Source organism: Apteryx rowi, unplaced genomic scaffold (assembly GCF_003343035.1).
Source record: "Apteryx rowi isolate R43461 unplaced genomic scaffold, aptRow1 scaffold_38, whole genome shotgun sequence".
In the NCBI taxonomy this organism is placed as follows: Eukaryota; Metazoa; Chordata; class Aves; order Apterygiformes; family Apterygidae; genus Apteryx; species Apteryx rowi.
In genome coordinates, this window is record NW_020450307.1 from 2,917,804 (window position 1) to 2,941,533 (window position 23,730).

The window sequence follows — 23,730 nt, forward strand, 5'->3', positions numbered from 1 at the left end:
GCGGGGGCGGCGGGGCCGGCGCGGGGCTGCGGCTCATCCCTTCGCTCTCCGCAGATCTGCTCCGGGCGCGGCAAGAGGCGGCGGCGGCGGCGGCGCGCAACCCCGGCGCGATGGAAGCGCACATCCCCTCGGCCAGCAACTCTTCCAGCCAGCGGAGGAAGCAGGGCCTTCCCCAGCACAGGGACACCCACTTCCCCGAGAGGTACGGCGGGGGCGGCTCCGCGGGGGACGGGGCCGGGACCGGCTGCCGCGGCTCCCCCCGCCCCGGGGCGGGGTTTGCGCCGGCCGCGGTGGCATCGGGCCGGGGGGGCCGGGGGGCCCGGGCAGCCCTTCCAGCGGCGGGGTCGCTGCATGGGAGCCCCCTCTCCGGGGGGGGGGGGGCGCGGGCCACCGCGCAGCCTCGGAGCAAGCCTGGAGGGGCGCTCCGGGTAGGGGCTGGGGGTTCCCTGGAGGCGCGCGGATGTGCCCCAGCAAGGCCCCTTCGTGCCTCCCCGGACGTTTGCACCCCTGCGCATTGCACAGGTGCCMAAGCGCGGCTTCGCGCGTGTGCCTGCCCCATGCTGGGGCGTGTGTGCGCGAAGGGGGCCCGTCCGGGCTTGTGCACGCGTGCGTTTCGGTCCAGGTTCACAACTGACTCGCTGGTGGGGGCTCAGTTCTGCCTTAGATCTCTAGAGTAGATGCTAGGCTCTAATCCATCCTTTGGTACGGAGCAAATTAAGCTGTTTAAGTTAGCGTTTTATAGCTTCCCTACGTAAGAACAAGAGAGAACAAATGCCCTGACATGGAATAGAGCAAGAAGTTTTCTTTTTTGAGAAAGAGGGAGCTGAGGCTTCCCCTTTCCACTGACAGGAGGGGTGGAAAGCTGACTTCACTGCCTCCCAGGAAATTCTAGCTCATGTGTCTTGCTTTGTGCCCTAAGCCATTGCCTCTGCAATCAGGAACTTTGCAGGGAAAATAAATTAAAGCTGCATGCATTTCTGGCAAGGATAGCAGAGGATAGAAGAAGCGGAAAAGGGTCTGGCTGTTAGGGGATGTAAAGCCTTTGGGTATCATGGGACAAGTCATGGAAGGCTCCAGTATCAAAACTTCTTTGGCTTTTGTCTTGGGATGCATGGCAGGCTGGAATGCTAATTCTCAGCATGTATATGTACATGTTGAATCTGGAGCTTTTTTTCTCCGCTTTATAGCCTTGGAGATCCATCTGTTTTTCCCTCTTTCTGACCAATAGGTGTGCAGCGGGTAGGGGCTGGGCAATCCTGGTAAACCTTTTTCCTACAGGGTGTACTTTGGCTAACCCACCTAATAAAATCCAATGCGGCCCGTGTGGATTGTAGGCAGACCTGTCAGGAATGCGGAGATAGATGAGTTTCAGTGTAGCCAGTCGTCAGGAAAATTTCTCCAGCTATGTGTGGCCTGGAGAAGCGCCAGGCCAGCCGGAGGCTTGGCTGCGAAAGCATGTACGGAAGGGTGGAGGTTGCTTATGAGGAGGTGCTGCGCACAGGAGGGGAGAACTGAAAACAAATGAGATATGTATCGCATCCAGAGGTATGTGCCGCTCGCTGCCRGACGGGCGCTCCAGCTAACGAAGCTAGGCTAGGCCAGAAAGCGTTAAACCTTTTGGGAAGAGGGTGTTATCTAGCAGCCTGAGCAGGGGCTGGAGGTAGGGCTTGTGTTCCTCCTCGGTTGTGGGATGGGGAGGGAAGTTACCAGCTGGCTCAGGGGACGGCGACTGAAGGCCAGGACTTAAGGCTGGAAGAGACCACTACTTTTAATCCTGATTCAGTTATCCAAGTGGGACCCGCAAATAGTTACACTGATATGAGTCGGGGTGGGGGGAATCCCGGCAAGGCAGGCGGTGGGGAGAGAACATGCAGGGACACAGCCTACCTTTGATGTTGAGAGAAACGTCTGTGGGACCTTGGGTTAAGTCTGCAAGAGTCGCTCTGTGCCTCAGTTTCCCTTGCTGCGCTGCGACAGGGGTTCTCATTTTGAAAGCGAGTCGTGCTCTCTGCTTGGGAAGGCCTTTGAACACCTCGGTTCAAGGAGCAGTGTAATGTGACGTGTTGCAGGGAGTGAGGGTGTTTGCACCTCCTTGTAGGGGTCTAGCTATCTGCATATAAGCAAGACCAGTCCTTGGCTCTGGTGGGAACAAAACAAAGCAGAGAAGCTGTATGTGCTCTGTGGCCTTGTTTCTGTGCAACAGCCTGCAGAGAGTGAAACAAGGCCTATAGCGTGTTTTCAGCCCTGGTTTTGTTTCCCCACTGGGCCGCACATACAGGAACTGCCCTAAATGCCTGGGTAGAGTAATCTCCAAGGAGCTCTGAGACAAACCGTGTGAAACATTGCCTTGGTGGACCTGGCTGGGCACCTCCTGTGCTTCCTTCTTCCTCTGTGCCAAGACACGGTGGAACAAACTGATCGCTCTTCTGCAGCCATGCCCTACCCAAAGAGGGTGTGAGAAGGCTGCTTCCCTGCATGGCCTACCTCCTTGGCCGCACTCTCCAGTATGATAATCCTCAGTTAGGAGAGCCGAGACGTCCTGCTGGGAAACGGGAAGCTACGAGTATGCCCCGTGGTCATGACTTAGCAAGTCTGCTTGACGTTAGTTAGCATGATTGTTATTTCTCCCCAGAGACCTGCAGTCACCTGAATGTCACTAAGGGTCAGCCTGTATCACTCTGCTCTCGCTCATAAAGGCCTGGTTGGAGCTGTCACATGCAAACTGGTTCTTGCTGTTTTGCCAGAGCACCACAAAGGTTTTTAGGCATGCCATGAGAAGCTACGGCCATGTGTTGCAAAGCGGTAAAGCGCTCTTTGGGTTAATTTCTCTCTTCCCTTCTCCCTGTTGCTATTAGCCTTGGGTTTTGTATTTGGCTGCCATGGTCTTTGTCAACAAGGTAAATCAAAGCAGCCTTTGTGCACGTTTATTATGAAGGTGAGGAAATTTTAAAAGGTTTAGGTAGGCACTGACAAAGGAGGAGGAAATGAAGAAATCTGGCTCGTGTAAGTAGGCAAACTGTAGGTAGATTTATGGCATCGCCTTTCCCGGGAGCAGAGGTAATAATGCATGATTGCAGGGGGATGTGAGCTGTTTGGCATGGTGTTAAAATTCCATTTCAGCTTCCTATCGGGAGCTCTGTGGGGATCAGGTCAGCTCTCAAGTGCCGCAGCTTCGTGGGCAAGAATAATTAGCCACTCTGTACTCCAGCCATTGCRTCTAGCAAAGCAAGGGCGAAAAACCCACACTGGTGACCCAGGTTTATTTACCAGGGTGGTGCCGCTTCCTAGCAGAGACAGGAATGTGGAGACCTTGTCTGCTGGTGGGAACTGTACATACAGCTTTCCAATTCCTTGGAGCGAAGGGAGTGGGAGGTGATTGAACACCTGGGAAGATTGGTGTGTCCWTATTTTTGCCAACTAGTTAGCATTTATCTTTACTGGTCAAAAGCAGGCAAAACAAACAATAAACAAACAAAAAATGATGACATTAGTGCAAGGTTGGCCCTGAAGGGGGTGATACGCACACGTGTGTGCACACAGACCCACTAAATGTGCTTTTTCAGTGACCGGGTCCCAAGGTTCCTTGAGCAGAGTCATGGTCCCTTCACCTCTCTGCTCCRGCTTCCTCCTCTGTCAAAGAGAGTTAGTAAAACTGTTGCGCCTCACAAAAGGTGTTTCTGGCCGGAAGTAGACTTAAGCTACTGGCTTGAGAATCCATTTGGTTTCATGGTTTTGGTTTCCTAGATCCTTCTCGAGATTGGTTCAGACTGGATTAGAGAGTGCCAGGACCCAGTGGTTCGTTTGAAAAGACTGTTGAGTCCAGGGTTTTAAAAAGACTTGGAAGAGGAAAGGGTACAACAGTATCACTCTAACAACTCCAGCGTGGAGCACTTCCCATCTCCAAGCTGCTCTGTCTCGTGTAGAACCAGCAGGTGGCTGAGCCCTGCAGAGGTGCAGGGTTGTTCGGATCCTGCTCTCCCTGTTCGAAGCCTGTTGGCATGTACTTGTTTTTTCCAGAGTCAGGTGGCCAGGCATGGTCTTACCCAAGGTGCTCGTCCCATGGGCGTGCTGACGAACTCGGTTCTGTTTGTGCTGTAGACCTCGAGCTGAACAGACCCTGCTTCTCGCCAAAGCAGGCCTGATGTGTGTGAAGCCCAGGGGAGACTAGCATTCACCCCCCTTCAGGGAAAAACATTTATACCCTGAAAATAGAAGGCATTGCACACATTCTGGACACCTTCTCTCTCCCACACTTACCTACACCAGCCTCACATCCCCTTCTTTGCTCTAAATGCTGCGTCCATCTTTCTCTGTTTTTTGCCCTGGGTTGCTCCCCAGATCCCAGCTGGGTGAGTGTCATGCAGAGCAGCAGTCAGAGCTTGATCTCATTTGACTAATTTGGTTTTAACTCCGGTTTGGATTCTGACGGAGAGATTTCCCCCGGCATAAACCAGGCCCTCTATGGGTCCAGGCCTAGTCACTGTCCCACAAGGGCAGCGCAGTTACTTACTGTCTCTTTGTGCCTGGAAATCCCAAATAGCGTTTTTAGAAAGCCCTTTCATTTTATTTAGTTTCCCTTCCTGGCACAAACAGTGTCTATGGATGGCGAACCAGCAAGGAGCTGTGTGCTGCTTGCCTGTTACCTCAGGTTTGAATTGTCTCTTCCTATCAAATGCAAAGCAGAAGAAATCAGGGCTCTCATGCATTCCTTTTCTCCCCTTCTTCCATCCGTTCTAAATTTATTTCCATGCCTTGCCGGTTTCAATCTTCATTTCCTGACCCTCTCACACATCCCCAGTCACAGCCTCTGCTCAGAGCCTGCCTTTRGAGCTTGGAGCGTGCTGGGAGAGCGCTGCTCTGGGCTTGGGAGGATATGATGGGGTTAAAGTGAGAGGCTTGATTTTAACAGTATAATGTGTAACCCCATAATGACTTTAAATATTGATTATTTGAAGGCCATTAGCGCTTATTGTTAAAGAAAAGTCAATACTTTTTAAGCCTTGTGAACCATTTGTCTCCTGTTAAAGGACATATCAAATTTAGCAGCATGCGGTGCAAATCCCCTAATACCCTGCTCACAAGCCTCCAGCTGGCATATTAAAAAAAAAAAAAAGGGGGGGGGAGGAAGATGCAGTAGCATTCACGGAAGGGCTCTCTGCAAGGCAGGGACAGGGCTTATCAGCTGTAATTGCCGCGGGATAGATCGGTTCTCGGAGTATGGGGCTGTAATTCAGCCCTTACTCGGGGAGCTGGAAGAAGAGGAGGAAGGTACATTAAAAGGGAGGTGAAGGCTGATACCTACCTGAGAAAGTACCCAAGGGTTTGTGTTGTGAGGCCCGTCGGTCTAAAAGCGTGGTAGACTCTGTTACGGTCTCTGGGGCTTTTTGCTCCGGGGTTGCCAGTTAATTTCCAAGCTTGCTTGGAAGCGATTGGCTGTGTCTGCAGCAGGTGAGGGTTTCCCAGCTCCATATCAGGACTTGATCCGRTCGCACTCCCTCCCTCCCGTGCCAGGTTTCCGTGCCAAGGATGCAGGCAGATGGGCTGGAAGGGAGCAGTGGCAGGCTCCAGCAAGCTCCTTGCCTGGGCAGCCAGGAGACTGGGGTTGTGGGACGCCAGCCCTTGCTGCTAACGCGGGCGGTGTGGCTCGCTGCTCCTCGGGGCTGCGCGGGATGAGCCAGGGAGTACCGGTCTGTCTGCAGGGAGAAGAGTCCCTTGTCTCCCAAATGCCAGTGCAGAGGGGGCTGATGAGCGTGGCTGCTTTCTTCTGAGCCATCCGCTGCTGGGGGCTGATGCTGAGCACTAGGGGGATGGCGGGAGAGCAGCAGTGATTTCTTCGTGTTTGGCCATATGTAGCTTCCCTGCTCTGGCTCCAAGCTGCAGACTCCACAGGTCTTAACAGTGCCAGTCGTGGGACCTGCAGCTCACCCCGTCTCTCCGGCCTCGCTGAGCAGCTTTGTCCTACGTGCATTTCTGGTGGAGAGCTCCAGCTTTGCTCTGGGGTCTCTGTGTGGTCTGGTTTGCATCTTGCCTTGCAGCTGTGTCAGGCTGGCATGATGACAGCATGTATAAATGCGTCTCTCTGAGTTTTCCAAACCTTTGGACTTAACCCCAGCATGGGTTGCGTGTTTAACCTGCCATGCCTGCCATGTGTGTGGCAGTGCGATCAGCGACTGCTTTCTCCCACCTTCACCCCTTCCCGAGCTGGCGCATCACTCATTTGCCAGTCCAAAGTGTGAGCTGATCCCTGGCCTTGAACGGCAGGGAGGTTGGCTCAGTCGCACAGCTGTGATGAGAGGACAGAGGGAATCAACTGCAGGGTCTTGAGGAGATGTGAGTTCCTTAGGGATAGAATTAGGCCCTGTAGTGCAACATTAAAGCATAAAAATAGGCTCTGATTAACACTGTGCTGCCACCAAAGTGATAACCTTTTATTTTTCTAGTGCCCAGTCCTGAGCCCCATCGAACTGCATGCTTCCTGAGCACAGGTTTTCTCTTCTTGGTGAAAACCAAGAGGCCTTCTTTGTTTTTAGTATTTCCTTCTGAGCTCTCTGTGTGCAGCCTGCACCTGGGGCTTCTGTGCATCGTTCGCTCTCTTACAGAATCCCCTTTTCTGCATTTGTAAAAGGCAGGGGGGACATGGCCACTGCTTGCCTGGCCGTGCAATGGTTAAAAGCGACTTGATTTCCTAAATTGCTTCTTATAAAACGAACAGCACGTCTGCCAGGCTCGTCTCCCCATGATTACAGCTAATTACGATCGAACGGACACCTCCTAGCCCCCGTCATGCCGCTTTAATTGTCCGTTATTCATCTGCAGGCTGTCCAGGGTGGCAAAGCACTTGGCAGCCCAGCGACCGAGGCCTCGGCTAATTGTGAGGCCTCGGGGATTAGGGCAGGTGATTACACACTTCATGGTGTAATTACATAAGCATCGCTTGGCTGCTGCCCCGGCTCCGAGCCGAAGGTCACGCGCTGCGTTACCTGAGATTAATTGGAGCTGCCACTGAAGTGCGAGGTGCTGGCGGAGCGGTTATACGATTAGCATTAACATTTCAACAGCGACGGATCGATCTGTGGCTCTCCTCCAGACACAGCGAGCTGTGCAATTAGTTTAGAGGAGAGCTAGGGGAGGAAGGAGGCGAAAAGGAGAGATGGAGACAGTCAGAGGAAGGGGAGAAGGAGAATAGAGACAGACGGGAAGGGGGAGGCAGAGACAGGCAGATGGGCAGGGGCAGGGAGAAGGAGGAATTTCAGCCCATTCTGTGCTGTGGATCGGTGTGTAGCAGCATTTTGTTGTGGCTGTTGCACAGAATGAAGATAAAATTATTCCAGGAAGATCTAGGGAAAGGGCGGGAATCCTTTCCTTGCAATGATTGCTGAAAACCTGGTGTTGTATGGAGCTATTTTCCTACCCTTGTCCCAAAATGGTTCTTGTCTGGCTCTTCGTGACCCACAGTGGTAATCCATCCTCAGCTGTGTGGGGTGGGAGCATGGAGAGCGGGGATTCTCCCATTATCCCACACCCACGCACCCTAGGCTGATGGAAGGACCGCGGTTGTGTGTATAGTCTGCATCCTGCACAGTCACAGGCACCTTCTTGCTCCTCCCTCTTTCTTGCCCTCCAGTCTCTCCTGAAGCAGGTTTTATAGGGAGACATCGTAAAATGAAAATAAACGGCACAGCACTTGGCTTTGCCTCTAGATGCCCTGGTGAAGGTAATAATGTTGTAAGTGGCTATCAAAAGGAATTAAGAGACATGCAGCCGGAAAGCAGAGATTTGCTTGCAGGCTCCCAGGGCAGGTTTGACTAATGGAAGAGACCTTGGCTCCTCTTCCCTTCCTGCATATTCTTTTCTTTTTTTCTGCAAGCAAGCTCCTACCTGCTTTGCTTCCGGGCACTGTCCTCTTGCCCACCCCTCGAACCTGCCTCCTCCAGCTTACGCGTCACCTTGCATCCCCTGTGCCTCTTCTGGTCAACGTCACTAACTCCAGCGCTGGCCCCGTGGCGCTTCCTGCTGCGCTTCATCGCCCTCCCCATCCCTCCTGTGTCCCTCTCTGCCTCGCAGACCACTTTGCTTTCCGGAATTGAAGCTCACCCCCTGCCCCAGCCAGGACAGTGATCTTTGCAAGGCCTGCCAGCGAGGCCTTCCAGTCCGCACAGACCCTCTCTCCAGCTCCCAAAATATAACATGCCTTTTCTGTTGGAAGGTAGCGGAGATAAAAACTCAGGCTTTTTGGGGGGGGGGGGGGGAAAGGCAAACACAAGGATCATCAGCGTTGCCTTTGCTAGCCCTCAGCAGCCACAGCCCCTTCGAAGAGCCTAGGTGAAAGGCCCCAGAAACAAATATGTCAGAACAGGAGGATGGGAGGTAAGTGGGATCTTTAGGGTCCTGGCTGCTTTCTTCCCCTTCTGGCTCTGCGTCTTTTCTTTTTTTCTCTCCCCTTTTTCAAGTCTGGCGTATGGATGATCAGACATCTTTTTATATCAGAACAGACCCCCGTGTCAAACTCAGGTCATCTGTAGAAAGGATGTTCTTGCTGAGCCAGGACTTTCCGATCCTGTTAATGGAGCCTCCAGATTTTCAACATTAATTTCTTTTCTGATTTCTGCAGGGAGATATCCCACCCGCCACCTCTGCTTTCACCTCAGAATGCGCCCCATATTGCTCTGGGGCCCCACTTGAGACCTCCTTTCCTTGGGGTGCCTTCAGCTCTGTGCCAGACACCAGGTGAGTGCGTAAGGAGACGTGCTCGCAGCCAGTCCGGGGGAGTGGGTAGAGAGAAGGTGCTGGCAGCGACAAACTTTCCTTCAGCCAAGCAGCCCGGCTGCAGGTTTTCTGTTTCCCCATCACTGTTGTTCTGCTCACCTGTGTTTTGCAGTGGTCGGAGCAGGCTGCCTTGGCTGCCTTTTCTCTTCTGCTCCCCGTCCGCCTCCCTGGAACGGTGGTTCAGTGGCAGGCTGCACTGCCTTGGGAGTGGGAGGAACAGATGTGCTCACAACTGCCCTTTCCTGCTCAGCTAGTCCTCTGGAGAGCTGTCCCTGAGTTAGCAAGGAGTGCGTGCTGGCACGAATAACCCCATGTTATTATTTTGTCCTTCCCCAGGTTATGGGTTCCTACAGCCAGCACAAGCGGAGATGTTTGCACGGCAGCAGGAGATGCTACGAAAGCAAAACCTGGCAAGGTAAAGAATGTGGGGGTCTTTCCTGCCTCTAAGCCTGCCCGGGTTTGGGTTGGATTTTTCCTTCCGTTTTCTAGGAGCAGACAGAGTATTGTGGAGTGCTGTGTTGCATGAGCTGTGCACAAAGGACAGGGCAGTGTCCAAGAGTGGAAAATACATAAGAATGTGGAGACCGTACGTTGGTCCTGCAAGCTCTGCTTCAGCATGGGTGGGGGATAGTGAGTCACTCCCAGAGCCTCCCCAGTGATGTTCCCTCCCTGTCTCTCCCGTTTAGATTGGAGATGTCGGCTGAGATCATCCGCCAGAAGGAGCTGGAGAACCTGCACAGGCAAAGGCTACTGGCCAGCGATCCGCTGAGCCTGCACCCGGGCTTGCCCCCGGATCACCCGGCCCTGCGCAACGTGCACGACATCCCCGAGGGTCACCCGCTGCGGGAGGAGCTGTCCCGGAGGAACGCCATGCTGGTGCTGCGGCACAACAACACGCCCCTGCTCTCCCTCAACCCCGGCGTCCCCAGCAGCGCCACGCCGCCCAAGGAGCAGCCTCGGCGGGGCAGCCGCAAATCGGCGCACCACCGCGCCGAGCCGCAAGGGCTGAGCGAGGCCAAGGAGCTGGCGGAGCCCCGGGTGCGGGATGGGGCGCCAGACTGTAACGACGAGGAGATGAAGGACTCTGAGAGCGACGCAGACGTGAGCGACGAGAAGCCGGAGAGCCTGAAGGCTGAGAGCAGCAGCTCGGCCGCTGAGCTTAAGGAGTGCAAAGAGACAGGCAAAGTCTGCGAGGGGGCCAAGGAGCTGGGTGAAGTGGCTGCTGGCCAAAACGCTCCCTGCAGCTCCTCAAGCGCCGAGTCCCCCAGCCACTTGCTTGGCCCAGGCATCAACAAAAATGAGGTGAAATACCTCCCGCCAGCCTCCATCCCACCACCTCAGCCACTGCCCTTTGGATTCCCTTACACGATGAGCCCGTACTTCCATGCAGGTGGGTACATGGGGGGCCGTCGCTGAGTTACTGGCTGGAGCAGCAACGTGTTTTGCAGTGTGCTGAAAGTGGGACTCTTCCCACCCGCTGGTCTGCGGCGCTGTTGTAGGTCGTCTTTCTCTGGGGGGACCGAGCACCACCTTTTATTTACTATAAAGGACTCCATTTGAAATGAAGGAAATCAAGAGCCATAAAGAGTGCCAAGCCCATGAGAAGGGAGAGGCCGATGTGATGGATTAAGGGATCTTAGAATTGCTTAGACCTTCTCTGGATGCTGTGTCTCAAGAGAGATACCTGTGAACTATAGGGGCCTTCAGGGAGAGGCAGCAAAAATTATTAATGGCTGCAAGGGGCTGCCCTGCAAAGCGAAGAGCCAGAAATGTTATATCTGGAAGGGTGGCTTGAAAAGCTGTTGTGTCTGCTGGGCTGTGCTCGTGTGATTTCCAAGCAGTGGGGACTGGAGGGACCAGGCTGGAGAGAAACGCCCTGGTATAGCAGGACAGAGGAAAGGCAGAAGAGCTTCCCGGGGCAGCCTGGCTGTGCCCTGGGCAGGCAGAGGCCGCAGGCTTGCAGTGCGGCTGAGGAACGGTGCGGGCGGCACCGGGGATGTGCAGGGCAGGAGAGTGGCCGTCTGGTTACTGCACGCTCTCTTCTCCTTCTTTACATTGCCATGGTTTGAGGGGAAGGAAACGAAGAATTAGAGTTGCAGTATTTTCCTCCCAGCTCGGTGTCACATCTGGGACATTCCCAGCGCAGCATGTGAGATGGCACCTTTGGGAGGGGGTGTCAGAGTTCCCTGGCAGTGCCTTGCACGTCTTGGCTGCCCTGTGCTCTTAGCACTGCTGTGTCTCTCTTCCTTGTGTATCAGGGAAGCATCAGCCGGAGGTAAAGTGGTAACTGGAGGCTTTGGTGGGGGCGCTCCAGGGGTAGAGGCCACGTGCCCCCCGAGAAGCCTCAGCCCGGACGTGGCACGGCCCTGGTGCTTGTCCTTGTCCAGGCTCGGCAGAGGGAGACGGACTGCTTCCCCTACCTGTGGTGCACTTCGCGCTCTGCGGGGGCACTAGGAGCTGGGTTGGGGCCCGCTGGATGGTGCTGGCAGGCAGGGAGGTCGTTGCCAGCGGTCTGCGGTCCGCAGCGGTGCGGTCCCTCGGGCACGGAGACGGACACTGAGGACAGGCGCAGCTGGAGCCGGATGGGAGCAGCGAGCACAGAGAGCGCGAAGTGGGGTTTCACACCCCGATAGCTGGTCTGCCCGGGGTCTCCTGTGGGCAGAGCAGGGTGGCAGCCCTGCTGCGCTAGCCGAGAGCCAAAAGCTGCCCAAGCTAATTACATAGCTGAGCAATTAGCAGGAGGTAGGACCTTCTACCATGTGGAGGAGGGCGGAGGGGGGGCACGGCGTGTGGGTCGCCGAGGCTGCCTCTTTGCTATGCAAAGAGCTGCTGCGGTCGTGAGCACGGCTGCCCATCGCTCATTAGAGCTGCCTTCCAACCAGGAGGGAGGAAGCGATTTTTCTGTGACAGGCAGGTGGCCARCGTGATAAATATTCCTGCTGCCTTGGGCTGCCGAGGCTTCCTCGCAGGAGGCTTTCTCTCCCGGCCATTAAAAAGGGAAGCGCAGGGCTCTGTGATGCTCGATCATCTCTGCGAGGCTCCGTAGGGAGGCCGGATTGTAGGTGGGTTTCCTCCCTCCCCCAGCAATGCGCGAGTTACTATAATAGGCCATTTATTATTATCACTTCAAATTTATATCACGATGGTGTCTTGAGGCCTCGGCAAAGATCAGGGCTGTGTTTCACTGCCGGGTCCAGGGCGCTTCTGATTTGTGGAGCCTGCTGCAGGGCTGTCGGTCCTTCTCCGAGCGTTCTTTGGCTTTCAGCTAGCTTCCCGCGTTGTTGTCATCGTTAATGCCGCTTGTTTGTGGGAGAGCACTAAGTTTGGGCCCCCTTATGCTAGGCACCGTACGGCTCCGCAGAAAAAGCTCTCGGCTGAGACAGAGGCGTGGGAAGGCAGCGCGCCTTGTCCAGAGCAGCGCAGCAGCTTGAGAGGGGAGCTGGGAAGAGAGCTCAGCGACCGAAATACTGAGGGCTGCACTGATCCAAATGCTGCCGGTGTCCTGGGCTGTGCTGGGGTAAGGTGCGCAACCGAAAATGTGCTGCTTTGGCCCTCGGAGAATGCAAACTGCCTGACGACAGACAGACAGAACTGCATCCGTCCCTCCCCCGGTGCCAGATTATTTCCTTAATTGTTTTTTGTGCAAGGGCCGCTCTTCTGGCCTGGGTGGTCCTGACGTTGTGCTGTGCGCTCGCTCGAGGCCGATGTTGTAAGGTAACCACCTAACCAAGGCAGGTGACACGGCAGGCCAAAAGGAGGAGACGGAGGGAGGAGAGGAGAGGAGCGACTGGCTGAGAATGACCACTGGATTTCAGGCAGCTCCTCTGGGCTTCCGGCAAGGGAAGGCTCCTCCTTTGGAGGCAGAGAGCTGTTTTCTGTCCCCAGTGGGTTGAATATTGACGAGCTGGGTCGATTCCCTGAGCGGCCTTCTGGGGATCCGGCGGCTGCTCGATGACCTCATCTCGTCAAGGTTTCAGCAGCCTGCTCCCCCCTCCCGCCGCCCTCCTCCAGCCCTGTCCTTTGGAAAAGGTGAAGGATGGAGTGTGCAGGAGGCTAAAATCCTTCTATTGATCTGTAGCCTGGAGAGCTATTAACGCGAGCCTTGCAGCGCCGCTCCCTGACCTGCGCGCTCTGGTGCGCAGGAAGGAGGGAGCGCGTGCATGGGGAGGGGCGGGAGAGGTGTTACAAAGCGGTAGCAAAACTGGTTAAACCCCGTAGGTGGGCTGGCGTCCCAGTGGGTTTGCGTTGTGCTCTGGGCTCCCAGTAGGCACCTAGACTGTCTTGTGTGATGCCAGGAGCAAGAACTTGCGTGTCTCCGTGCAGCAGAGACAGCCCCATTGCAGCACGTCTGCTTGAATCGCAGCAGACGTCTCCCTTGCCGGGATGGCCAGAAGGGCTGCTCTCCCAGACCCGTTCAGCCTCTGGCTTCTCTTCTGAAGCAGCCAGACGTCGGGAGAAGGGAGAAAAGTTGTAAATGGATTGTGGTGTGGGTGGTGAGGGCCTTTACGTGGACACCTGTCTGCAAGACACCAGCCTGGGACGATGAATTCTTTTCAGTGCCTCCATGCTGGGCCCCAGCTGGTGAAATGCTCTGTAATCCATTACCGGTCCCTCGGACCGTCATTTATCACAGAGCGAGACAGAGGAGGCTCGCAGGCAATGGCTGCTGCCCTTTATCCATCCTCGCAGTCCGGCGGGATCCAGTGACATGCCATTATTATAATAAAAGGTGCATTCCTTACAGCCACTTGGCATCTATTTGTTATCATTCTTCAACCTGCCAGAGCAGTGGTGAGCGGGTGCAGCCGTGCACAGAGATGGAGCGGGAGGTGCGGTGTCTTTCTGGGGAGGGAGGGAGGGGAGGAAGGACAGCAGCCCTTCTTCTCCAGGGCCTTCAGGGTTAGAAAGGGCCAGTGACTGGACGCTGTGTGCTGAGGGCTGGCCCTGTGCTAGCTGCAAAATCAGTTCGTGCTGAGGCCAGAGGAACCGGCTAGGGCGTCCTCCCGCCGAGCCCTTCCTGGGGGAGTTCCTGGTGTTCCCGCATTGACCTGACAGGCTTCTGGTGGCAGAGCTGGAGCGGGAGCAGAGGGGCGGGAGGGCACGCCTGGACACTGGGCTCCGGTATCCCTGTTTCAGGGGTGCTGAGCACGCAGGACGGTGACTGAGACTCTGGAGCTACTAATGCCGAGCTCCTCTGCAGTCGCAGTGAGATTTTGGGCCTTTCTGCCGAGAACAGAGGTGTTTTGCCACTGATTTCGGTAGAAATAGGTTTCCACCCTCTACCTCTTAACTTCRGTGCTACAGAAACTGCTAACAGGAGAGAGCCCAAAGCATTGGTATTTACCTTCCCCCTCCCAAGACCGTTTCCACAAGTCCGTGTCTGTCTTTTCCTGGTATAAATGGGAAGGGAAAACAAACTCTCTGAGATAAATATTTTGGCCATATTGTATTTCTGTGCGGGTACGTGGAAAATACTTCTTGTTCCCATAGAGTGGACCTGTCTTGCCCTCACTCTTGGAGACAGCAGGCTTGCTGTGCGTGCGTCTGTGTGCACCCCTTCCTTTCTTCTGGGGCATGAAAAGGCAAATGAAAGAAAACCACAGAAGGAGAAAGACTTGTGTAGGAGAAACAGTCGCTAGCCCAGCTCTGCTGGTGATGTCAGTAACGCTGCAAATGAGCCTGCGTTTGGTGGGTTTCCAGAATTGCAAGCGCGTGCAGAGGAGAGGGACCACAGGGAAGCCTTACACCTTTCCTCCCATCTGTGCCAGTCGTGAACGCAGCAGACGGGACTGGATTTCTGTCCACACCGGTAGGGACCAGTGGTGACTGACCAGCTTCTCTCTGCGCAGGCTGCGATAAAGGCTGAGGATGGGTCTAGCTGGCTGGTGGCTGGAGAATTCATTCCCAAGCGCTGTGTTGCTGCAATTCAGTCCTTGGCTTGCTTTTGGAATAAGGAAGTACCTAATTTTAAAGCAGTTGGCTGTTACAGTCAGATCCCCTCAGAGACGCTTACTCTGGCTGCAGATGGAGGTGTCTCGCCCGAACATTGACTGTGCCTGGAATAATTGAGTTCAGTTTCACTTCCTCTATTTACCAGGCTGCAGCCACTCTTCCAAAAGGAGAAAGAGAATTACCTCCCCCCACCACTTAAGAAAGAAAAGACCTCCCCAGGACTGGCAAAAGAAGGAGAAAAAAAACGGGCCTCAGCCGTTTCAGTGTTTTGTGAATTTTAGCATTAGCAGCTGGGAGTTTGTCTTATGGAGTAGGGAATGCAATAGGAATAAGTGAAGGCTCATGTCCATCTGTCTGTCTGCCTGGTAGCCGGGGTGGTGAGGAGAAGGGAAGTGCTCACTGGCTCTTCAGCGACGTCCTCTGCCTCCAGCTATCCTCTCGTGCTGACAGTCACCCAGCACGCAGGGAAGCCAGTCATCTTCTCTGCAGCTGTTGCCAGAGGTGCAAAAATAGCTGAAGCTCGTTCTAGCTGGGAAAAGCTCGTTCTAGCCCAGCTATTCACTGGGCTCGGGAGAGCGATGGGCAGCTCCGGCCCTGCTCCAGAGGGACCGGTGGAGGCTGCAGGCCTTGGAGGGCTCCTGTCCCTCCCCACGGCTCCAGGCAAGCGCTGGGGAGACTCCGGCGCTGGAATCCAGCATTCATCTGTTTGTACTGGGCCTGCGCCCATGAGGAGAGACGTGAAATCGTCCTCATTTACTAGGCGTGTTTGCGAGCGATGACTGCTCGGCCCTGTCTTGGCAGGAGGCTGGTGGTCTTTGTGTGACTGCTGCACGGGGAGATGCGCCTTCASCCTACAAACAGCGAAATGCAGAGGGGCTCAGGCCGCAGGGCTGCTCGAAGCAGGCGTTGCTGTCTCCTTGCCCGAGAGCAGGGCTGTAGCTGGAAGGGACGCGATGGTGCAGCTTCGGGAACAGGGGAGGGTGAGGCTCGGGACAGGGCAGGAGGGGAAGGAGCAAGCTAGGAGCAGAAACGTCGTGGAAATGATGACATAGCGTCTGACTGCTTCTTGTGCAGACTGCCGCTGTTTTAAAAGCATCTCACTGGCATGATAACTTCCTCTATAAATCCTCTCTTTTTCCTGTTACACTGGAGTGCGTTGGTGGCTTTGCCAACTAGCTAGTGGGTCCTCAGCATGCGACTTTGCTGTTGGCTCTGCCTGCACCTCTCATCTTTGGCCTGTTGGACGTTGCCCCAGGACGCTGGTCGTTCGTGGCTCGCTGGGCTTATGCTCCCCACCAGGATTTTGTTGCATCCCGCCTTATCTTGTCGTTGCTTGCAGAGGTGCTGTCCAACCCGCTGTGGGCAGGAGCAGAGCAGTCACAGCAAGGGGTTGCGTTCATGGCGCTGATCAAATGCCTCAGGGCAAAATCTCAAACCTACAGAACAGATAATTTTGTCATGATCGACCCCTGGGAGAAATATTTCTTCTGGTAAATTGTTGCTTCATGCTCTGAAACGTAACAGTTTATGTCCCTCATAAACTCGTACTCTACCTAGTATAGTCATGGGTGTTCACATCCCTCTAAATGTCCTTCTGATCTCTTAGTCTAAGTGATATCATGTAGCAGCGAGTTCCACAAGTTAATAATGCTTTTTTTTTTCTAAGCAGCGCTTTCTGGAAAAAGGTCTCTTCAGTACCCGTCTCCGTGTTTTCCCTTTGCACGCTATAGTGGAAGGGAGTTACCTGGCCGGCGTTTCCCAGCGTCGTTTCTTATCCTCTGTGGCTCGGCTGCAGTTCCTCTCTCGGCTGCAGTCTGGTTTTCTCCCCGTGCTGTCAGGCCCGGGAGGCTCGAGGCAGCGGGGGGGATCTCTTCCGCCCCTCTGGGACTGCGGCACTTTTCCCAGCGCCTCCGTCTCTGCTGACAGGGCTGGGACCTGAACCGCCGTTGCGTTTCGGAGGATGACACGTGTGAGCTGCGCTCTCCTCGGAGCGTCGCAGGGGCTGGCAGGGGTCGTCCCGCCACCGCCAGGTGCCCCGTCCCTGCACGGGGGTGGGTGGAGGGTGGTGTTTTCGGAGGCAACGGGTGGGTTGGGGCAGGCTGGTCCAATGGATGCTTGAGGCCGGGGTGGACTGACAACGAACGCTTGGGAAGAGCAAGAAGCTCTCCAGCGACTTCCGCGCTGGCAGAGCAGTGGGCCACCAGGGAGAGGTGCCGGGCCCTGTTATCATTCCGAGCACGTAGCCGGGAGAAGGGCTGGGGGAAAGGAACYCACAGGGCAGTCAGAGTTTTCCGCTTTGCGGTGCGTGTGGAGAAACACTCCTTCAGGGTTTTTTCTTTTCTCTCCCCTCCCCCAGTCTCCTCTCTGCAGCTGAAGAACATTAAACACATGAAATGCATTAGCTAGGATTTTTCCTCTCCCCTACCCCCCTTTCTAAGCTCGGGACCTCCAGGAGGAAGAGGCCTGTGAATTGACCCTGCCCAGTGCTTTAACTGACAGGTCATTAAAGATGAATGTGTGGCTAGAGAAAAATATTCAGATTGCAGGCTAGTTGTTGTCCGTGTGGGATTTTAATGATTTATGTTTCTTTCTCCTCCCCTCCTTCCCACCGCCCAACTCCAAACAATCCAGGCACCATGGGAGGTCTGTTTTTGGATGGCGAGGAAAGCCCCGCGCTGGAAGACATCAGCAAATGGACAGTGGAGGATGTGTGTAGCTTTGTGTCCAACTTGTCTGGCTGCACCGAGTACACTCAGGTAAACCTCTGACAGCCTTGAGACCATCATGGGGAAAGGTGGGAGGAATCTCCTAACTGCAGGCACCTCTTCTTTCCTTCCTATCTGTGCCCGTCTTAGTCGCGCTGTCCGTGCCAGCAGAAGGTATTTCTCAGGTCCCTGCAGGACCTGTAGCTCTCGTGTTTCTAGTGGACTGTAAAATAGCCGCTTGACTGCCGGCGGAGTCCCCAAAGGTGCGGTGGGCCTGGCAGGCAGGTCGCGGTAAGGAGAGCGCAGGGTGGGCAAGGCTGGCAGTCTGAGTTGCAAGGCTGAGCGTGATTAGCGGCTCCCCRTCACTTGCCTCTCACCTTCCCGCCCGTGTTTTCCGACGTCGGCCTGTGCCCCACCGTGGAGCTGAACTCAAGGGCGGCTTTGTGCGAGCTGCTGTCGCGAGGGATGTGCTGTCAGCGGTGCCCCGGGGCAGGCGGGTGGCTCGCAGCACCAGCGAGCCGGGCGGGCGGGAGGTGCTGTGCTCCCTGGCTGTGCCTGGAGCTTGGGGGGGCAGAGGAGGGCTCCGAGAGCGCCGGGCTTCGAGCGTCAAAGTGACCTGCATGCTTGTACTTTAGAATGAAGATGACTGTGATTTTTGAGCTCTTTATAGCGGAACTGAGGCATCCCTCAGTACCGGAGGGTTTATAAAGCCTGCTCAGTGTGAGGTCATGAGGTTCAATACAAAAAACAGCCCTGTGTTTTTGGCTCCTGCATCTGCTGGAGGCCGTTATAAATGCCCTATTGAGAGACTGCACCATCTGCGAAGACGCGCATTCCCGAGCTGTCTGGGACAGCCGTGTAAAGCGGGTACAGTGTGCTGAGAAGGGAGGGAGCGAAAGCAGCAGAGATAGAGGGGCAAAGGGCCAAAGCTGAGGACAATCCTGCCTTTCAGCAGAGATGCATCCTAGGCTGAGAACAGTCCTTTAAAGAGGAGGAGAGCAGGAGCTGAGCTTTGCAGACATGCCACTTCAAGAGAGGAGCTTTCCTGACTGATAACTGAGGAGTGCAAAGCTGTCCCTTTGCATCTGGGCTGGATGAAAGCTGATTTCCAAAAACCTCCCTCCTCCCCCTCTTTAGCCCTAGCTATGTCTCCCTGTTTTAGTTGGTAGGCACAGTTCAGCTGTGGTTCAAAGCATTAGGCAAGCATCCTCTCCCCAAACTTGTGCCCCCTGGCCACTTTGAGGAGGGTGGAGCTCAGCATCCCAGCTCCTCCTGGGTCTGGCTGTTGGGAAAGCAGTATGAATATCTGGCTCTAGGTACGTGGCTTAGGTTATGCTGATTGTGGTAGTGCACCTTGGGGAAAGGTGCATGTTTTTACTGTTAAAAGATCTAAAATATCCCAAAGAGGGTGGGGAAGCTGGGAGCTGGATTTTACTTTTCATTATGGAAACTTGGAATTGCCTCGCACCTCTCTCAGGTGGTAGGATGATGTAGGCTTGTAGGTGGTAGGATGAAAGGAGGCTTTCAATCCAAAGTCTGTCCTTCCTTGCCCACTAACCATGATGTTAATCCCATCATGACATGCTTCATTAAAGCCACCTGTAAAACTGGTGCTTCTCTGGAGCAAGCAGCTGTGCGTGCATGCACGCACGTGAGAGGCAGTACTGAAGAAAGCGAGTGCTTGTGACAAAGATGGGCATGTGTAACCTTCCCCAGGAGGAATGACAGAGGCTGCGGTTGGTTTGGGAGAACAGAAAGGCTTGGACCAGGGTGACTGGGTGTGCAGGTGTGCGAACGAGAGAAGGGTTGGCTTCTGGTTGTGGAGAGAGCGAGGGACAGGACAAGCGTTTAGAAAAAGATGAGGGAGCAGATAGCAGCTCTGTGCATGTGTCGAGAGAGAAGGGCTCAGGAGCTGCTGTCAGTGAGACTGATAAAGGGGAAGGGCTCAGGAGTGTTTGGGTGTGGGCTGCAGTACGCGCTGATGATTATTTATTGGGTAGGAATAAGAGAGTTCAAGCAAAAGGCTCTAAAACCAAAGATGTGCAGCTGCCCACATTCTGCTCCGTTACCCGCACCTCAAACAACAGGCTATTGCACTGGTGACGTTGCAGTTCGTCCACATTCCCATGTTGATGAATGAAGTTCAGGAAGTTGCCTGGAAGCTTATGAATGTTGGGACTGGTAGGAAATGTGGAGAAATCTTTAACACAAACACCTTGCCGAAGGATCATCCATTTACACCTTCCATGCCAGCCCCTGGTGTACTGAGGTGGGGGGAAGAAATCAATAGCGTGCTGAGACAAAGGCTCAGCAATCCTCTCAGTGCTTTGCAAACAAAATATTTTACGATAATAGGAGCTGCTGTAAACAGCCTCCTGCTGTGGCCTTGCATTAGGTAGGGGGGTGCATGGCTTAAGGGATGATGCATTTTTATGCACCACGGTTATACGCTTAACAGGTTTTTTTACTATGTGAAAATAGCAATATGCAAGGGAGACCCATGTCTGTGGCTCTGAACTGCAGAGCTGTCTGTGTTCTCTTCTCCAAAACCACAGCTGCCGGGGAGGTCTGGCACTGGCCTGCAGGATTCTCCTGCCAGGAAAACCCAGCAAGAGCTTGGTGGTATGCTGTGCATTTAGAAACACGTTTCAGACAAATAAAAAAAAAATTTTAATGAAAACAAAGTTGCCGTTCCTGCTTTCAGCCCCTGACAATATTCAACTTTGTCCCTGAAGTGGATCAAGACCTGTGGGACACCCAAGGGGGATGCTTTTGCTCTCAAGGCTTTTTGTGGAGGGTTTTAGTGCCGAGTGAAAGGAGGCTTTTGGCTCCCTGCCATATTGGCTTCATAGGAAGGAAAAGAAATCAGTATATTAAGTTTTGCTAGGTCAAAGAGCAGAAACACATGCTGCAGTCATGAGCAGCTTTGCTGGTGGAGTCCAGCAATAAAAAAAGGCTTGCAACAGCTCAGCTGCCTTAGCTCTAACAGCCATTGCCCGTCTCCAAAGGGATGGCTCTGGGCTAAGGTCTGCTGTTGAAAAAGAAGGCATTACAGTAAACTGGGAACTCCCCTTGCCTTACTGTTTAGTAAAAGCAATGCTATGAAAAAGCTGCTGCATGGAGAGGCAGAACAGGATCAGGCCCCGCAGGCAGTTCAGTTGGGCAAGCATCCAATGTGAGCCATGGTGTGGAAAAAAAACACCTATGGAGTGAAGGTGTTGTTTAGTAAGAAAAAACAGGCATGTGACTGACCTCTCCCAGGTCCCATAACCAAGGGGAGCCTGCTAGATAAATTGCTGAATGATGGCAGTTTACTCTTGAAGTATTGAGCCCATATCTCCCAAATAAACACCCAGGGGAGACTGGTATAAGTACGGCCCTGCTCGATATATGACGAATGGAGCAATAAGACCATGTATCCAGACCTTAACCTTTATAGTACAGCACATACTAGGTGCAAAACTCCTGCATGCCTGCATGACCCTGTCATTTGAGGTAGATGGAGGCAAAGCTTTTTTTTTTTTTTTCTTCTTCTTCTCCCTTAGGAAGATGTTAAAATGGTTTAGTTTTGCATGGCTGGATGTATTAGAATACGTGTTCATATACAATTGCCATTTTATAGACTATGCTAGCCCTGCTGTCATTTCTACAGCACAGCACATGATTCTGCTTCACGCAACTACCAGGGAAAGGGATAAGATAGCTGTATTGTTATTGGAAACTGGCCACAAAGGATCACGCCGTGTTCAGTGGTACCTCTTGGCTAGCTCAGCCAAGATAGTGAACTGCACTGCTTAGTCCATGCTAGATGTGTTGGGAAAAAGGGCCTAGTGCTAAAGCAGGCTGGTGAGGGCTAGTCCCTGCCGAGCCCATGGTGTTCTGGACGTCACTGGCGACCAGCATGATGGGGTGCATTCTCCAGGCTGCTCACATGTTCTAGGAATGGTCGTAAGGATCAAAAAAGTGCAAAACTCAGCTTTGCACATGAATCCATCTAACCTGCAGAATGTGATCCACAGATCTGTTTATGTATTTTGCCTGGAAACTGTTTCAACTGCATTTACTTCACTGAAGCCTCCAATATGCTTTTGAAGGTTACTTGGTCAGCTTTTCCCAAATAGCTGTGCAATATGAATGGGCTAGGATTTATCGAAATTTAGATTCTTATCTTTTTTGTCTGTCTTCTGCCCTTTTTGGAGTTGAGATAGGGCCCTGGGCACATCACACTTCTTTCTCAAACCCGCTATCATACTCTGGCAGCCGAGTTTATTCATAATGTACTTAGGTCAGTGTGTGGAGGCTGCTGAACTTGGCAACCTTCCCCGCAGAAAAGGGGAAAAACTTCACTCCCCACTCCAACATTAAAATAAAAGAAGTTGTTATGCTATACCTGACCTGGACCAACCATCCGTAATTCACATTCTCACGTGTCTCCTTTTATGTGTTGGCTCCTAACTGTGGATACAGCATGGTACATACCTCTACCGTATGCATATAATTGGGCCTCCATCACCGAGGCGCTTAGGGCAATGTGGTTAGTTACCTTTTCTAACGCAGCTCCCTGGCGTTTCTAAGTGTGGCCCTGTGTTCTGGTTTCTTGCAGGTATTCCGAGAGCAGGCTATTGATGGTGAGACCCTGCCCCTCCTGACAGAAGAGCACTTACTGAACAATATGGGGCTGAAACTGGGACCGGCACTGAAGATAAGGTCACAGGTAGGACAGCTTTTCTGTGTAGCAGCAATTGGTATGCGTTAAAGCTGTCCCTAGCTGGAATAACTCTGTCAAGAGAACTGGTTTATTGAATATAATGTCTCAAGCAATAACTGTTAAAAATTTTATTTATTTATTTTTAATTCTGGTTTCAAGAAAGCTTGGCCATATTTCTGGTCTCCAAACTGTTCCATATCCTTATGTGAAGGCAGTCACATAACTCTTTCAGAGAGGAAAACAAGGACTCTATTCTCTGCCTGGGGTGCGGGAGCAGATAGGTCAGGGCAAGGGGCAGAGGAAATAACAGCGATGCAGTAGGAACCTCCTAAAATGTACCAGCTTCTCCTAGAATAGAAACTTCAGGCAGTTCCCATGAATACAGGCTAGGAAGAATGAATGACCGAGAAGGTATACAAACAAGGCAAGGCTCTCAAATCCGCTGCAAACAGTCATCCCAGAGTACTTAAAGAGCTGGATAAAGTCATCTCTGGAACCATGTCTTTTTCTAGACTGGGTTTATGTCCTTTTGCCGCTCATTTTCCTTGTACTAGGTGGCTCTTGGCAGATCTCCTTTTGAGCTAGGCATAAAGCACAAATGGCATTTAACACTTCTGAGCACCATCTGTTGATTACTTTCCCTCCACAGTGAGTAATGGACTAGCTCTTCCCTTTCTCCGCTGTGCTACTAATAGACTTCTGTAATGTTTTTAGCTCTTGCTAGTCTTATCTTACCAGTCTTGCTGATGCCCCTCCTGCCCCCAAAATGCTTGTGTGTGTTAGTCATTTGTATTTGCATTTGTATTTTGATACAGTTTCTACTTCCAGTGTAGTTACCTCTGATGATTTAGCCAAGTTCTCGCTTTTAAAAGATTGTATTTCCTCCTCAACATACTGGTTTGTGCTGGTGCCTGTAGTAATGATGTTTCTGTAAAGAAATGCCAGTCCTCCTCAAAACACTTGTTTTTCCCCATTACTTGGCTCCCAGTTCTCTGAAAGTAGAAGTTTGCTTTCTTAAAATTCCTTTGGTGTTCTCCCACCTTCTCTGACTGGGAATCGTGGTCATCGTGACTTCCACTTCCTCTTAGTTGGACTCAAATCGAGAAAAGCATCCCCACTAGTTTCTTTTTTTTTTTTTTCTTCTTCATTTAATGAATCAGAAAATAGCTTCTGACACATGTCAAGAACAGACTGTTCCTTTGTATTCCCTAGGGGATTATGTCATGCAAAGAATTATGACAGTAATGTGTATGCACATACATGCATTGCACATATAGTCACTATTCTGGCTTAGTTTCCCTAACCTACAACCTGTACATTTGTTATATTATGTTAAAACAATAACAGCAACTTTATTACTTTCCCTACAGCCCTCACTGTTTATGAGGGGTCTAATAAAAAGGTTCTGTGGGCAATTGTTCCCGGTGGATTAATTCAGTAGGAACTAAAGCTCTTATGTTTCTTAAAAACAGAGAACTCTAAATAGCTCACAGACATATTTAGATCAGATCTGGTGGGGGAATATGAGATATAGTCTGAAACAAGAAAAACCCTGCTTCAATTTAATCAATAGTGTTAAAAGTTCTATAATAAGGCAGG

General features: G+C 52.9%; 1 protein-coding gene across 1 annotated transcript in view; it reads left to right on the top strand.

Moving 5' to 3' along the window:
* The window catches only part of SAMD11 (sterile alpha motif domain containing 11), a 130,465-nt gene that overhangs the window by 103,965 nt on the left and 2,770 nt on the right, over nt 1–23,730 (top strand). The window contains exons 7-12 of the mRNA XM_026074004.1: nt 55–202; nt 8,612–8,727; nt 9,103–9,181; nt 9,453–10,156; nt 17,350–17,474; nt 22,027–22,137. Of these exons, the coding sequence (XP_025929789.1) occupies nt 55–202; nt 8,612–8,727; nt 9,103–9,181; nt 9,453–10,156; nt 17,350–17,474; nt 22,027–22,137 (1,283 nt within the window). The remainder of the gene's footprint in view (nt 1–54; nt 203–8,611; nt 8,728–9,102; nt 9,182–9,452; nt 10,157–17,349; nt 17,475–22,026; nt 22,138–23,730) is intronic.